General features: G+C 47.8%; 7 protein-coding genes across 7 annotated transcripts; 4 read left to right on the plus strand and 3 right to left on the minus strand.

The window, feature by feature from the left end:
* The first annotated feature begins 7 nt into the window (after window positions 1-7).
* Window positions 8-1687, plus strand: GGS22DRAFT_156561 (uncharacterized protein). The gene is made up of 4 exons (XM_047960388.1): window positions 8-129; window positions 193-243; window positions 389-1294; window positions 1413-1687. Exons 1-3 carry the CDS (start codon window positions 71-73, stop codon window positions 1014-1016), a joined length of 738 nt encoding a protein of 245 aa, XP_047821088.1. The 5' UTR covers window positions 8-70; the 3' UTR covers window positions 1017-1294; window positions 1413-1687.
* Window positions 1688-1703: 16 nt separating this feature from the next.
* GGS22DRAFT_106787 (uncharacterized protein) lies at window positions 1704-3153 on the plus strand. The gene has a single exon (XM_047957828.1). The coding sequence runs from the start codon at window positions 1941-1943 to the stop codon at window positions 2985-2987; it is 1047 nt and encodes a 348-aa protein (XP_047821089.1). The 5' UTR covers window positions 1704-1940; the 3' UTR covers window positions 2988-3153.
* A 536-nt stretch (window positions 3154-3689) lies between these two features.
* Window positions 3690-5891, minus strand: GGS22DRAFT_156564 (nucleolar complex-associated protein 3). The gene has a single exon (XM_047960389.1). It carries the CDS (start codon window positions 5871-5873, stop codon window positions 3816-3818), a length of 2058 nt encoding a protein of 685 aa, XP_047821090.1. The 5' UTR covers window positions 5874-5891; the 3' UTR covers window positions 3690-3815.
* A 192-nt stretch (window positions 5892-6083) lies between these two features.
* GGS22DRAFT_156566 (60S ribosome subunit biogenesis protein NIP7) lies at window positions 6084-6944 on the plus strand. Its single transcript, XM_047960390.1, has 2 exons — window positions 6084-6374; window positions 6443-6944. The coding sequence occupies exons 1-2, from the start codon at window positions 6149-6151 to the stop codon at window positions 6778-6780; spliced, it is 564 nt and encodes a 187-aa protein (XP_047821091.1). The 5' UTR covers window positions 6084-6148; the 3' UTR covers window positions 6781-6944.
* Window positions 6945-6962: 18 nt separating this feature from the next.
* GGS22DRAFT_156568 (glutamate 5-kinase) lies at window positions 6963-8919 on the minus strand. The gene is made up of 5 exons (XM_047960391.1): window positions 8722-8919; window positions 8552-8596; window positions 8181-8479; window positions 7852-8122; window positions 6963-7796 (listed from the first exon to the last, which is right to left on the minus strand). The coding sequence occupies exons 1-5, from the start codon at window positions 8744-8746 to the stop codon at window positions 7057-7059; spliced, it is 1380 nt and encodes a 459-aa protein (XP_047821092.1). The 5' UTR covers window positions 8747-8919; the 3' UTR covers window positions 6963-7056.
* A 181-nt stretch (window positions 8920-9100) lies between these two features.
* On the plus strand, window positions 9101-9993 carry GGS22DRAFT_186092 (peptidase M76 family-domain-containing protein; the record flags this gene model as incomplete). The annotated part of the gene is made up of 2 exons (XM_047964404.1): window positions 9101-9700; window positions 9766-9993. The coding sequence occupies 2 exons, from the start codon at window positions 9101-9103 to the stop codon at window positions 9991-9993; spliced, it is 828 nt and encodes a 275-aa protein (XP_047821093.1).
* Window positions 9994-10117: 124 nt separating this feature from the next.
* GGS22DRAFT_106812 (kinase-like protein) lies at window positions 10118-11674 on the minus strand. The gene is made up of 3 exons (XM_047957830.1): window positions 11451-11674; window positions 10415-11389; window positions 10118-10364 (listed from the first exon to the last, which is right to left on the minus strand). The coding sequence occupies exons 1-3, from the start codon at window positions 11535-11537 to the stop codon at window positions 10248-10250; spliced, it is 1179 nt and encodes a 392-aa protein (XP_047821094.1). The 5' UTR covers window positions 11538-11674; the 3' UTR covers window positions 10118-10247.
* Between the last annotated feature and the right edge of the window lie 787 nt (window positions 11675-12461).

The raw sequence follows: 12461 nt of genomic DNA on the forward strand, positions 1-12461 counted from the left end.
GAAGAATAGCTGCTGAGATATTTCACATAAGTCAACAACATCGGTTCACGTTTGAATTAGGTATCCAAAGATGGATAAAAAGAAGAAAGTTGTGTATCAATTAGACACTCCATATTCGGCAGTATCGTGGTATTTCATCCCCATTACCTAATTACCAATTTTCAGAGCAATAGACTGACGAAAGATTGCTAGGCCTAGTGTAACTCTTGAGGATCAAGAAACACTCCTAGAAATTTTATGCGCGTAAGTTAAGATATTTCTAATTGCCAGTCTACTATATAGACATTATTCTGTTTTCTAGTTTATTGCTTATAGTAATTCCACCTTACAGATGTTTTTTCTGCGCAATACCCAAATGGGTGTTCTCTGGGCTAACAGTTTGTGCTAGTCTACTTGAGCCTTTGGGACGGCATCGATCAAAATACATACAACCATCAAAAGGCCAACGTGATAAAAAGAGGAAGCGCAAGGCGCCAAACACAGGTTCTAAGGAACTTGCGTCTCCTCCCATTCCTGAACTGAGAACGTACGTTGATGTTGGTCTAACAACTGTAACGCGTCACCTGCAGGAGATGGCATCTAAGGCACATGGTGTGGATTCTACCTTAGAAGAGAAACTCGCCAGTCAGGAAACATCTTGTTCTCCCTATTCGGTTATCTTTGTAGCAAGATCCGGACAGTCCAGTATTCTCAACGGGCATTTCCCTCAGATGGTAGCTGTTGCCTCAAAATCAAACCCTAGCCAAACACCCATTAGGCTGGTAGGATTATCAAAGTCATGTGAAGACCGCCTATCTGAGTCTCTTTGCATACCCCGTGTCTCCTGCATTGGGCTCTATGAAGGAGCCCCGAATTCGAAGGCATTGGTTGAATTTGCGAGACAGCATGTTCCACCCATCGAATCACATTGGCTGCAAGAGGCAAGGCAAGCAGAATATCAAGAAACGACTATCAACACGATCGAGACATTCATAGGTAGCAAAAAGCAAAGCAACCATAGGCTGCCCAAACCTTGATTCTCATTACCACTCAAGGTTTCCCGTCAAGATGGATAATATATTTTAATTACCATCTTCTTTTTTCCTTGTTTGATGGTACGTAATATTTCCATCACTCACTTTTAGTCTGATATTTTCTGAGGCTATTATTCATTGAATACATAACCCGAAATACAAATGCCTAACTACCCAGTTCCTTCTTTTTACGGTGTATTTACACAGCTATGGAGTCGTTGTCTTAAATCTTTTATCGTTAGACGTCCAGTTCTTTAGCCAGGAGTTCCGTTTGCAACGAGGTGGGTGCTTGCATCAATAGACATCATTATACACCATTCACACTTACCATTGGAACTCTCAGTGAGATTTCGCCCACAAGACATCCACTGATATGTATGTTAACGGGAATATATACAGTGATGAGACGGGGCCAGCTAGTCGGGCATGAATATATTTGAATATATATCCCAAACCATACTAAGTACCTAGGTATGTATCAAAACGAGTCACTGTATTGTGCCAGCTGCGAACCCTCTTCGACACCAGTTACCTATAGCCGACTATCCCTCCGGCAGTTACTAGGTACCTATGTATGATATTATAATTTCTCTACTAGATACATCCGCAGTCGCTACTTTTAGATCGAAGTTTCCTTTCTACTTAAGCGGGTACGCAGCACTAAACGCAGTATAGTCGTTGCTGTGGCTCCTTCCCCTATCGTATCCTTTCGAAAGGCATCCTCTATTTATAACCAAACCTTCAATCCTTTCCTTTCCTTTTCTTTTCCTGCTTCCTTCCACCCTTCATCCACTTCTTCACTTCTTCATCCGCCTACCCAATCCCCTCACATGCCACTTCTGACTTAGTCTAATCGCTGAGTGTATCACACTTGAGTGTTCCGGTATCCTCTAAATTCCCTTAACACAATACGAACAACTTACCAAAATGTTCGGAAAGGGAAGCCTCGAGGATGCCAAGGCACTCCAAGCCTCTTTCTCGAGGGCAAAATCACCACGACGCCGAGGTGGAGCACGTACCGCAGGTGCGAGAACCAATGCGGCCAGACCGCAACAAGGTTACAAGAATAACGCGAGACCGGAGCCGTTTGGTCAGCACGGCTATTCTCAACAGCATGAGAACAGTCAACACTACGGAAATCCCCAGCAGCAAGGAAATCTTCGACAGCAAGGAAATCGCCGACAACAAGGGGGCCCTCGACAGTATGGTAATTCTCAGCAGGACAGTCAGTTCCTGGCTGGCCACGGCCCTTACACACCCCTTAGCCAACGCCAACACCAGCCTTTCCCGGAACCACAGCGTCGCAACAACGACCTGCTAGACTTTAACCGTCCTCTTCAATCTCCATACTCTGCTCAGCGACAGGAGAACATCCCCCCGCAGCAATATCAACAGGCCGCCCCTAGTCCCATTGCTCAATCTAGTCCCGCTACCACCCGAAGTGACAAATCGATCCTTGATGAGCCGCAGAATCAGACCAGCCAGACGGTCATGCAATTCACAAGTAAGGAAGAATCTCCAGTTGCTCAGAAAGCTGACTTAGCCATGAATGGTGCCGGTGAGGCAAGTTCCGTTCGTAAAGCACCTCGATACGGAGGCCTCAGCTCCTCACGATGGAACACCGATCACGTCAAGCACGTCGGAAAGTTCACTCTGGATTTTGACAACGATTCGCAAGAAGAGGAACGCGACGAGACGCGAAGCGAACCCCTACAACGCGAGCAACGTGAGCAACGTGAGCAACGCGAGCAACGTGAGCAACGTGAGCAACGCGAGCAACGTGAACAACGTGAGCGACATGAGCAGCGTGAGCAGCGTGAGCGACATGAGCAGCTTGAGCAGCTTGAGCAGCGTGACGAGCATGACGAGATCCGAGACAACTCGAAACGACGCGGACTAGCCTCTCCTGGTCGTATTGTAACCAATGGATTCGCGCAGGGCCCCGGTCTCTGCTCTTCTCGTTGGGCCTCTTAAAGTCGCCATTATTGATGAACGATGTTCCAGGCAGCAAAGTCCTATTTTCTGTCACAACAAGCTATTGGCTGCACATCCATTCATCCTAACATGTGTACCTAAACTATTAGGTTCGCATAATTCTACGTATAACGAGAAGGGGTTCTGGACGAATTAATCATGTGTATGGATGTTGATGAGCATATTGAGATGCGACACCCCTCTACTAGGATTGACGATAATTCTCAAGGTATGAGAAACACCCCTTTCGATATTATAATATTGACGATCCATTACTAACAATTTTCATTTGCCAGGAACCCTACCGACGAACAAGAGAAGGAGGCTTTAGTCTCTCTGGATAGGTATATACGATGTTGATATATCACGCCGTTCTTTTCAGGGAAGGACGGGGGAATATCAACCTTGACGGACTATACTCGAGGCACATGTCCTTTTCTTTTTCTTTTGCTTTTTACTGCCATCACTAGTTACCGACGAGAGAGGCTGGTTACTGGGACTAAGTGATGGATTACTGAACTGCATGAAAACGTGGGTCAAGGAAACCGAGAGCACGCAAGGAACGTATGCGTGTCGATCGTTGCGGTACATAACCCCTAGCCACAAGGGGATATAATACTATTTCGTTGCCCATGATGATATTATCGTATGAAGTGACTTTGTAAGCATTCAATTTAGCAGTGAACACACAAACTCAAGGTGGTCGTCATATATGTATATTGATACTCTACTACGGTATCCCAAACCATCCCATCCCATCCCATCCCAAGTCCTCCCTCTCCCCGTTAACCAACTACCTAGACGCTTCCCCCCACCCCATTTCCAACCTCACCTCTCCGTCGCCCTAGCCAAACTCTTCTCAACAAGCCTCACCCCCTCCCTCACCTTCGGACAATAATGCCGTCTCAGGATCTCCCCCTCCCACACCGTCGTCGCGAATGGATTACTCGCCTCAACACCCTCGCTCAACGGGTTAAATCTCCCATCACCCTTCCGCTCCTCCGTATTCCATAGCGCGCCGATCTTACGGCCGTGGGTGCTAGCGACGTCGGAGAGTAGCGCCAGCATTGCTTGCGCAGACTTCTCCGGCATGTGCAGCGAGGATGTGCAGAGCTGCTTTGCGAAGGCGGCGATGCGGAGGGGAGGTACGGAACGGATGTTCCAGGAGGGGAGGAGGATGGCGGTTAGGCAGCGGATTAGGAGGACCGTTGTTGTTTGTAGGTTTACTTTGTTGCGCGCGGTGGTGGCGGTGGGGTAGGTCGATGGCTTGTCTGGGTCGGGGAGGTGGAGCGAGCGTGCGCCGAGTTCGAGGTCGGGGTTTAGGGAGAGTGGGAAGAGGGTTTGGTAGAGGTGCGTGGTGAAGAAGGATAGGTCGAGGTGTAGGTCTGCGCGGGCGTTGTGCGCGTCCTGGCCTGCGAGGAGCGCGAATGCGGTTGTGGTACAGAGGAGGGCTTCGCGTGAGGGATTGCGGACCGGTCCCGTTTCGTCTGCATCGTCGTCTCCTTTTTCATCTTCTCCTTCTGCGTCGTCTTCAGAGGCTTCGCTGTGTCGGATGAGATCCTTAAGGGCTTCGAGAAGGTCGCCGAAGAAGTTTTGATTTATGAGATGCGCGTATTTAGACAGACCCTCTAGGACGGCGCCCATGAGGTTTGGCACGCGAAGCTTGAGGATTCGGAAATATGTGCCGAATACGAGTTTCAAGGTCTCGCCCTCTTTTCTTTCTCTTTCCTCGTAGCTCACCACTGCATCAGCTTGTGCCATGTCCTTCTGTAGAGACTTCTGTTCCTTGATGTGTTTCCGTTCTCGCTTAGTTCGGAAATCCCTCTTTGATTTAGGCTTCTTAGGGGCAGCGGTGCTGTCTGAGCGGTCGACAGAATCCTTAGACGCTTTATGGGAGAATTCTGATAACAGACGGAGGTGTAGGAAGAGATTGACTACGCTTTCGTGCACATCGTACTCCTTAGCCCTCATCATCTTGGAAAGGAGAGAGACGGCTTCCATAGACGGGGAGCCGTCCTCATCCTCTTTGAAAAGAGTCTCGAGCGTTTGGAGGCACTTGTTAAAATCGTCATCGATATGCCTGTTGGAGAGCTTTCCCACGAGAATCTTAATTAGATCGCCCCGGAAATTGAAATGGGGTACTGCGGTCAACAGTGTGCAAGCACACATGATGGCAACGCTTGCAACACTCTGGCCCTTGCCAACGCCTGCATGGTGGCGTCCAGCCTTGGCGTGCCTAGTGAGATCCTTCACATACGCCTGATAACCCGAGATGAGAGAGTTTTCAAAGGTCCGTACTCTCCTTACATCTTTCGACAGTTTCTCCTCCGGTGCATCTTCCGCCACAGGCCGTATTCGATAGCCGGGAATGACATCTTTATAAACGGCCAGCTGTGTGGCCAGGGTAAGTTTTTGTATAGCCGGGATTCTAGACTGTCCTATCCTCGCTAAGGCCTTGAAAGCGCCTCCATTCTCCTCGGGAGTCTCGTTAAGCAATAGAGCTATTTTCGCCAGTTCCTCTTTGGCTTCCCGGATCTGTTGATGTTCGGGTATATCAGGTTTCTCAGGTTGCTTAACCCTCACTTCCTCAGACTCAGACTCATCGCCACCCTCTAACCAATCGTCGTCACTTTCGAGAGAGCCAAAGTCAACAGCTGGCGCGGAGACATGTTGCACGCGTCCATCCTGAAGTTTGAGAGGAAGTCGGGTACTCTCCTTCTCCTTCTTTCCCTTCCTGGCTTTTGTCTCATAGTCCTGCTCTAAGTCCCAATTTGCAGCATTTGACAAGAATGACTTTTGTATCTTTGCGCTAGATTTTCGAGATGAACCCTCGTCATCTGATTGAGGCGGAGTGAGTTTCCTCTTCTTCGTGGGTCTTGAAGCCATTTTCGGGTATAATTATTGATTATAAGAGAATGAAAGCTCAGAACTCATTTGAATCTGATCAAGAAATTCAAAATTTCTAAGATTTACAGGGGTCCCTGTACTATATACCCACTTATATAGTATTTAAACCAATCGGAGTAATTCCGCTGTACTTGGTACCTCTCTTACCGCCAAAATTTCGAAGTGGCAGAATTTTTTCCTACATCTAAAGTCCCCACCATCAATCTGCATAGCAAATTCACATCTGGAGCCGGAAAAGACGAGATATAATCATAATGAGGCCACTCACAGAACCAGAAACGAAAACTCTATTCGAGAAGTTGGCGAACTACACAGGAAACTCGCTAAAGAACCTAATTGCGCCTCTTGACGACTCACCCGACGCCGATCGATATGTCTTCCGTCTGAATCGCGACAGAGTATACTACGTGCTGCTCTCCGTCGCAAACTTAGCTACGTCGATATCAAGGGATAGTCTTGCGTCGCTAGGAATTTGTCTAGGTTAGTCGCTTACCTCCCCAACCCATCTCTGAGAAAAAGCCATGGCTAACAAAAATTGCGACAAACAGGCAAGTTCACCAAATCGGGCAAATTCCGCCTGCACATCACGGCCCTCCCCATCCTAGCCGAGCACGCGCGATACAAGTTATGGATCAAGCCTAACGGCGAGATGCCCTTCTTATACGGTGGAAACGTCGTAAAAGCCCATGTCGGTCGCTGGTCTGACGACTGCCCCAGCCATCAAGGAATCGTCGTATACAGCATGTCCGATACGCCTCTTGGTTTCGGTGTCACGGCTCGTAGCACAGCTGAAGCTAGGAGATTAGACCCGACAGGTATCGTGTGTTTTAGACAAGCCGATTGTGGAGAGTATCTTAGAGACGAAGATACGTTATTTGCTAGTTGATAGAAGAGAGCTTTACTTGGTTTACTTGGAGAGTGATGAGGTAGAGGATGTATAGATACCAAAAGTAAAAGGCTAAAAAAGGCCCGGAGTTTGGGATTGGCTTGAGATGTGTGCATTTCAGAGGCGTTCAAGGTTATCTACAAGTAATCTATGACTTTGTCCAATTTCTATATTACTCCAATGCCAATTAGTGAATTTTGCCTTATCTAAGTGCTGAGTGTTCAGCAAGATCATTTTTGTACTTCCTATAACTCCGACGCCGTTCATTCATGATCCCTATAAATTGATGTCATTTTCATACGCCGCCACCCCTCCGTTCTCATTCAATTTCTCCAAAACAGGCGTAACGGGTCGGCTCTCCCTATGGAGAAGGCTGATGCTCTCCCGATCCGCCACATACTCGCTGTCGGCGTAGCCTAGAAGCGTCCCGATTTGTGCGCTTCGATGACCTTTTATTCGAATGATCTCAGGGGCAGCGTAGTTGACTAACGCTCTCCCAACTTCGTTCCCCGGACCTTCCCACAATTTACCATCTGGTCCGGGTTCCGATAATCTCTTTACCACAACAAGTCGGACGGCTTCTTGCTGCGCAAAATGCCCTTCTATGTCCAACACGCCTACCGGTAACAGTCCGGCTTTGTCTGCAAGGGCCTGGTGTGCGCCAGCATCGATATAAATCGTACCGTGTGGGGCTAGACCGTGAAGAATCCAGAAGTATCGATCCCTAATTGGATGGGAGAAGGGGAGGAATCGTGTATGCAGAGGGGGTTTTTCTAGTGCATCAATATTCAGCGACGCCGTTGATCGGGATAGATGTTCATCTTCACTAGCTGTCGGCGAGTGATGTGACGAGGTATGCTTTTTGCGAGCCTGGACATAGCGAACGATCTTTACGATATTTCCAGGCGATGACGATCGGGTGATAACGGTAGTGACACCAGCAGATGTTGCGAGCCTAGCGGCAACAATCTTTGTACTCATGCCACCAGTTCCCAGGGAAGATCCGGCACTAGAAACTGGGGTTACGTTAAATTTAGGATTTTTTTATTATTATTCCAGGGGGTCACTTACCATCGGCGCGGATTGCACTGATATCCTCCACTTCCTCTATAGGCTGAGCATCAGGATGTGTCCGTGGATTCTTGTCGTACAAGCAATCGACATCCGTCATTAAAAACAGGAAATGGGCGTGTACCATGGCTGCAGTGATGGCTGAGAGTGTATCGTTATCTCCGAATTTGATTTCAGCCACAGCTAAAGTATCGTTCTCATTAACGATTGGTATAACACCCATTTCTAGGAGCTCCATCATGGTGTTCTGGGCATTTAGATATCTTGTTCGCTATTTCATCATATTAGTAAATACCCCTTAACCCTTTGGAGTAGAAGATTTAACTAACATCCGCAATATCGTTTCTGGTTAGGAGAACTTGAGCGATGGGTTGACGGAGATGTCCAAAGAGACTATCCCATAGGCTCATTAAGCGGCATTGTCCAATTGCAGCAAGTGCCTGTAATTTAGACAAATGCTTTGGTCTTTTGTCGACGTCCATTCGTCGAAGACCGACGCCAATGGCGCCGGAAGAGACAATGACAACCTTGTGTCCATCTTTGCGCAACTTAACAGCTGTCTCAACTATGAGGGTTAAAATTGATAAGAGAGGCTCATGAGTCTTCTCATCAACAATGGAACTAGTTCCTGTGTATAAGTTAGCTCACCGTCTAAAGATTTTCCTGTACAATGTTACATGAATTTGAAGTTTTGACTCACCTAATTTGATGACAACAGTAAGTGGCTTAGGACCCTTCATATCTGCTATTATTCCAACAACATTAGCTACCTATGACAACTACAACTTTCAACAAACATTTTCGCAAAACAACTCGTTTAAAGAATCCGACATTTTACATATCCATACGTAATGTGGACTGGTCACTTACAAGGCGTACCCCCTGGCTCTGCCATGGCGGTAGGGCGCGAGTGCGTTGTGCTGCAGGGGAATTGGATCGATGTGGAGCTTGCCCAAGGTATTTTACGGCAACAGGTCTCTTAAAAGGGCAATGAACTGGCCGGTTGCTGCTGCTAGTTTGCGTACATGCCAGTGGAATAATCGAAGCTTTCCAAGCTCTAATTGGGCGACGACCTGTACGGTGTAACCCCGGCCGAAATCGGAATTTTTAGAAAAGCCTGACTTTTACCTTTTTTGCTCCGCAAAGGCCCGCAATTTTTAGCTAGCACTTGGGGATGTCAATTGCAGTTGCAAGGTTCAACCAGCTAGACAACTTAAAAAGTTACCAACCTTCAACAAACCAGCCCACGATGTCGTCGCCGTCGCAATCGTCAGAACCTCCTGTCGCCGGGACACCGGTCGCTTCCACGCCCACCGCCCCATCATCCTCCTCACCCGACTCCTCCCAACCCGACAACTTCCCCCGCATCCTCACCAACGACCCAGCACGAACAGGCTTCGACCCACAGACGGCATGGTGGATAAACTACTTCAAGATCCTGACAGGGTCGATGACCAAAGAAGGCGCCTTCCACTACCGGGAATCGCGGTACCGGGAGCACGAAGCGCGGGACTGCGCGCGGTGCGAGGAGTTCCGGGACTGGGCGTTCGCGTACTCGCCGACGGTGCGGTTCCTGCACGAGAAGATCAACGCGCTGAACGGGAACCTCGACGCCAGCAACGTCTCGTGCAAGCGGTGTCCGACGCGGCTAACGGAAGACGGAAATGTGTACCGCTCGAGCGGCGGCTTCCACCCCAGCCACGGCATCCTGATCTGCGCGAACGAGGTCTCGAATCGCCACCATTTTGAGGATATCCTGTCTCATGAGATGGTGCATGCTTGGGACCATCTGAGGTGGAAGGTTGATTTCATGGCGGAGAAGGGGTTGAAGCATGCGGCTTGTACGGAGGTTGGTTACCTATTATCTACTCTCTACTCATGATTTAGGAGAGTGTTCTAACACGGCTTTGACAGATTCGAGCGGCGATGCTTAGCGGCGAGTGTAGATGGACGAGAGAGGCGTGGAAGAGGGGGAATTGGACGTTGACACAGCAATTCCAGGACTGCGTACGGAAAAGAGCAGTACTATCTCTCTTAGCTCGGCCGAAGTGTAAGGACGATGTACAAGCAGTCAAAGTGGTGAATCAAGTGTGGGATTCATGCTTCTCAGATACTCGGCCATTTGACGAAGTCTACAGATAAGCATGGGCGAAAACATTCGAAAGATCTCTGTAACTATTACCTGTAACAACATATATCTCCATGGCAGGAGTTAAGGCAGGGTAAAATACGAAGTGATGAGTAATGATTAATCGTTTTATTAACAATGAGAATGACATGCTTGATAGGTTCCGACTCCGTTCCCATTATGCAGATTTCCCAGCCAGATTGTCCTTGTCCAAACGCCTAGTGCTAAAGTTTACAAGTGAAGGCATTCCGTATCTCATTGGTGATCATTAGTGCGATCTCTCCCTATTTGCAGCCCGCTCCCCCTTGATGCAGTGCTTCGTAATCCAGGGATGGCTCGCGACTTGATCCAATGGGATTCTCTTCTCAGGGTCAAGAACTAGTAACTATACGTTCGTTAGCAGATATATCTTTATAAAGATTTAAGGCAACTCACCCTCTTGATCAGATCCCTCGCCTCAGCACTGACGAACGAAGGAATAGACATATCTGCTTTGGCAATTCTTCTTTGTGTCATAACGGGCGTATCCTCAAATGGCGCCTCACCGACTAGAAATTCGTAGGTCAACACCCCCAGACTCCACAGGTCCACCTTCTCATTATAGAAGTTATCCGAGCTACCCGGCCTCAACATCTCTGGTGGAAGGTAGTCCAAAGTACCACACATCGTCTGTCGTCTGCTGTTTGGTGCATGAACACTCCAGCCGAAATCGGAGATCTTGATCTCGCCGTGAATCCCCATGAGGATGTTCTCGGGCTTGATGTCTCGGTGGATAACATGTTTTCGGTGTAGATATCGCAGCGCGCTCGCCATCTGGGCGATGTACTGGGAGGCTTTCCATTCGGGAAACCGATTTTCTTTTCTCAAGTGCTTGTACAATTCACCCTTTCCGGCGAACTCCAAAATAAGGAAGACCCGCTTGCTATCATGGAAATGACCGAACAGCTGTAGAATGTTGGGATGTCTCAGGTTGCTCTGAATCTCAATCTCTCGCCTCACTTGCTTCTCCACCCGGCCGTGCTGCAACTCGCTTTTATGTAGAACCTTGAGGGCGCAAATAAAACCGCTCGTGCGTTCACGTGCGAGATAAACTCTTCCGAATTTTCCCTTTCCTAGAGGCCGCCCTATCTCAAACATGCCTAGGTGAAATTGTTTTGGTGAGAGCACCTGTTCAATCAGACTAGCTGACTTTCGCTCGACCAGTGCTTTTTCATCTGATGCTCTGGATGCTGCACTCGCTGTAGGAAGTGGTTTTCTCGTAGGTGAGGGAGGCTGGGCACCTTTACGCTGCGCGGCTTGGGATGGGAGAGTGACGGTGGTGACGGTATTTGCACCCTGAGATTGCAGAGCGACCTTGTATAGATTCGGACGACTCGAACTTTTTGTAAGCTGTGTCGTCGTCACAGTAGTCTATTCGAGTATAAGAAACATAATCACTAGAATCATACAATTTTGTGATGCTTTAGCTTACCTTGGATTTCTGGTTCTGAATCTCCAACTCGTTCTCGTCATTAACGGACATGCGCTCAAAGCAAGCCTCTAGAGTTCGAGCAGCCATCTTTCTCAAATGGTAAGCCGGTTGGCTTATAAGTAAGAGATCCAAGCGTATCTGTATGTAAGAGTATATTGGTGATTTATTTAGTTTATTTCGAAGGTTAATGATGAGTAGATAGAGAGAAGTAGCGGAAAGTTACGAACAGAATTAAAGTTTGGGGATCATTGAGCTTGTGGTCCATTAAATTAGTGGTTTGTATTGTTTTTGAGGGGAACCCTTGCTTTGGTTGATCCAGCAACTGACACCGCTGTGGCTCCACTGAATCCACCCAGCTAACCAATCACCAATTCCGCTATTAGTTGACACCATGCACCCATTTTTGGTCCCTTATTTGGATGTAGATAGCGCCCGTTCCTGCTTCCTAATCTCCTAATCTCCTAACTTCCAGCTCTATCTAAGCCACTATCACCAATACAATAAATAAAACATGAGCCACACCCTTTTTTTATTGTCGATCGAGCAAGGCAGACAAACAATACCAGGGATTGAGGATAACTAGCCTTAGTATTAAAAGAACGTCTGTTGGAAGTCTTGAAACAGCAACAACCCACGAGTCCCTAAATCAAGGGACGTCTTCAGGGGATCTTCCACAACGATTGATTTTCTAGACTTCATCTACCCAACAGAAAAACATCACTTCAAGAAAATCTATCAAGTCGTTTTTTATCTCATCAACAATACAGGGTCTACACGATTTCCCCTGATATAGTCAATCTTATCTCGTCGTCTATGTACGGATCTAGTCGATTATTCCATAATCCTGGCGGATTAACCATAGCGGATTCTTAATTCAGATAATATCAGTGTTACCGAAATGCCGTTGGCCAAGATAAACGAAGTTTAAAACACCTAACCCTGATGGGGTACCCGATGATTTCTAGGGAGAAAATATGCCTACTGAGCCCTCAAGAGGATGCGCTTACATGG

Source organism: Annulohypoxylon maeteangense, assembly GCF_022496945.1.
Source record: "Annulohypoxylon maeteangense strain CBS 123835 unplaced genomic scaffold GGS22scaffold_4, whole genome shotgun sequence".
NCBI classification, from domain to species: Eukaryota; Fungi; Ascomycota; class Sordariomycetes; order Xylariales; family Hypoxylaceae; genus Annulohypoxylon; species Annulohypoxylon maeteangense.

What these genes read in the sequence shown, in the direction of transcription:
- GGS22DRAFT_156561 (XM_047960388.1), top strand. Translation starts at nt 71, where the DNA reads ATGGATAAAAAGAAGAAAGTTGTGTATCAATTAGACACTCCATATTCG. An exon ending in CCATATTCGGCAGTATCGTG is followed by an intron (nt 130 to 192) that starts GTATTTCATCCC and finishes AAAGATTGCTAG; the next exon opens with GCCTAGTGTAACTCTTGAGG. An exon ending in CTCCTAGAAATTTTATGCGC is followed by an intron (nt 244 to 388) that starts GTAAGTTAAGAT and finishes AGTTTGTGCTAG; the next exon opens with TCTACTTGAGCCTTTGGGAC.
- GGS22DRAFT_106787 (XM_047957828.1), top strand. Translation starts at nt 1,941, where the DNA reads ATGTTCGGAAAGGGAAGCCTCGAGGATGCCAAGGCACTCCAAGCCTCT.
- GGS22DRAFT_156564 (XM_047960389.1), bottom strand. Translation starts at nt 5,873, where the DNA reads ATGGCTTCAAGACCCACGAAGAAGAGGAAACTCACTCCGCCTCAATCA.
- GGS22DRAFT_156566 (XM_047960390.1), top strand. Translation starts at nt 6,149, where the DNA reads ATGAGGCCACTCACAGAACCAGAAACGAAAACTCTATTCGAGAAGTTG. An exon ending in GTCGCTAGGAATTTGTCTAG is followed by an intron (nt 6,375 to 6,442) that starts GTTAGTCGCTTA and finishes TGCGACAAACAG; the next exon opens with GCAAGTTCACCAAATCGGGC.
- GGS22DRAFT_156568 (XM_047960391.1), bottom strand. Translation starts at nt 8,746, where the DNA reads ATGGCAGAGCCAGGGGGTACGCCTT. An exon ending in AGAGCCAGGGGGTACGCCTT is followed by an intron (nt 8,597 to 8,721) that starts GTAAGTGACCAG and finishes TTGGAATAATAG; the next exon opens with CAGATATGAAGGGTCCTAAG. An exon ending in CAGTGCAATCCGCGCCGATG is followed by an intron (nt 7,797 to 7,851) that starts GTAAGTGACCCC and finishes ACGTAACCCCAG; the next exon opens with TTTCTAGTGCCGGATCTTCC.
- GGS22DRAFT_106812 (XM_047957830.1), bottom strand. Translation starts at nt 11,537, where the DNA reads ATGGCTGCTCGAACTCTAGAGGCTTGCTTTGAGCGCATGTCCGTTAAT. An exon ending in TTCAGAACCAGAAATCCAAG is followed by an intron (nt 11,390 to 11,450) that starts GTAAGCTAAAGC and finishes ATACTCGAATAG; the next exon opens with ACTACTGTGACGACGACACA. An exon ending in CGAGGGATCTGATCAAGAGG is followed by an intron (nt 10,365 to 10,414) that starts GTGAGTTGCCTT and finishes ACGAACGTATAG; the next exon opens with TTACTAGTTCTTGACCCTGA.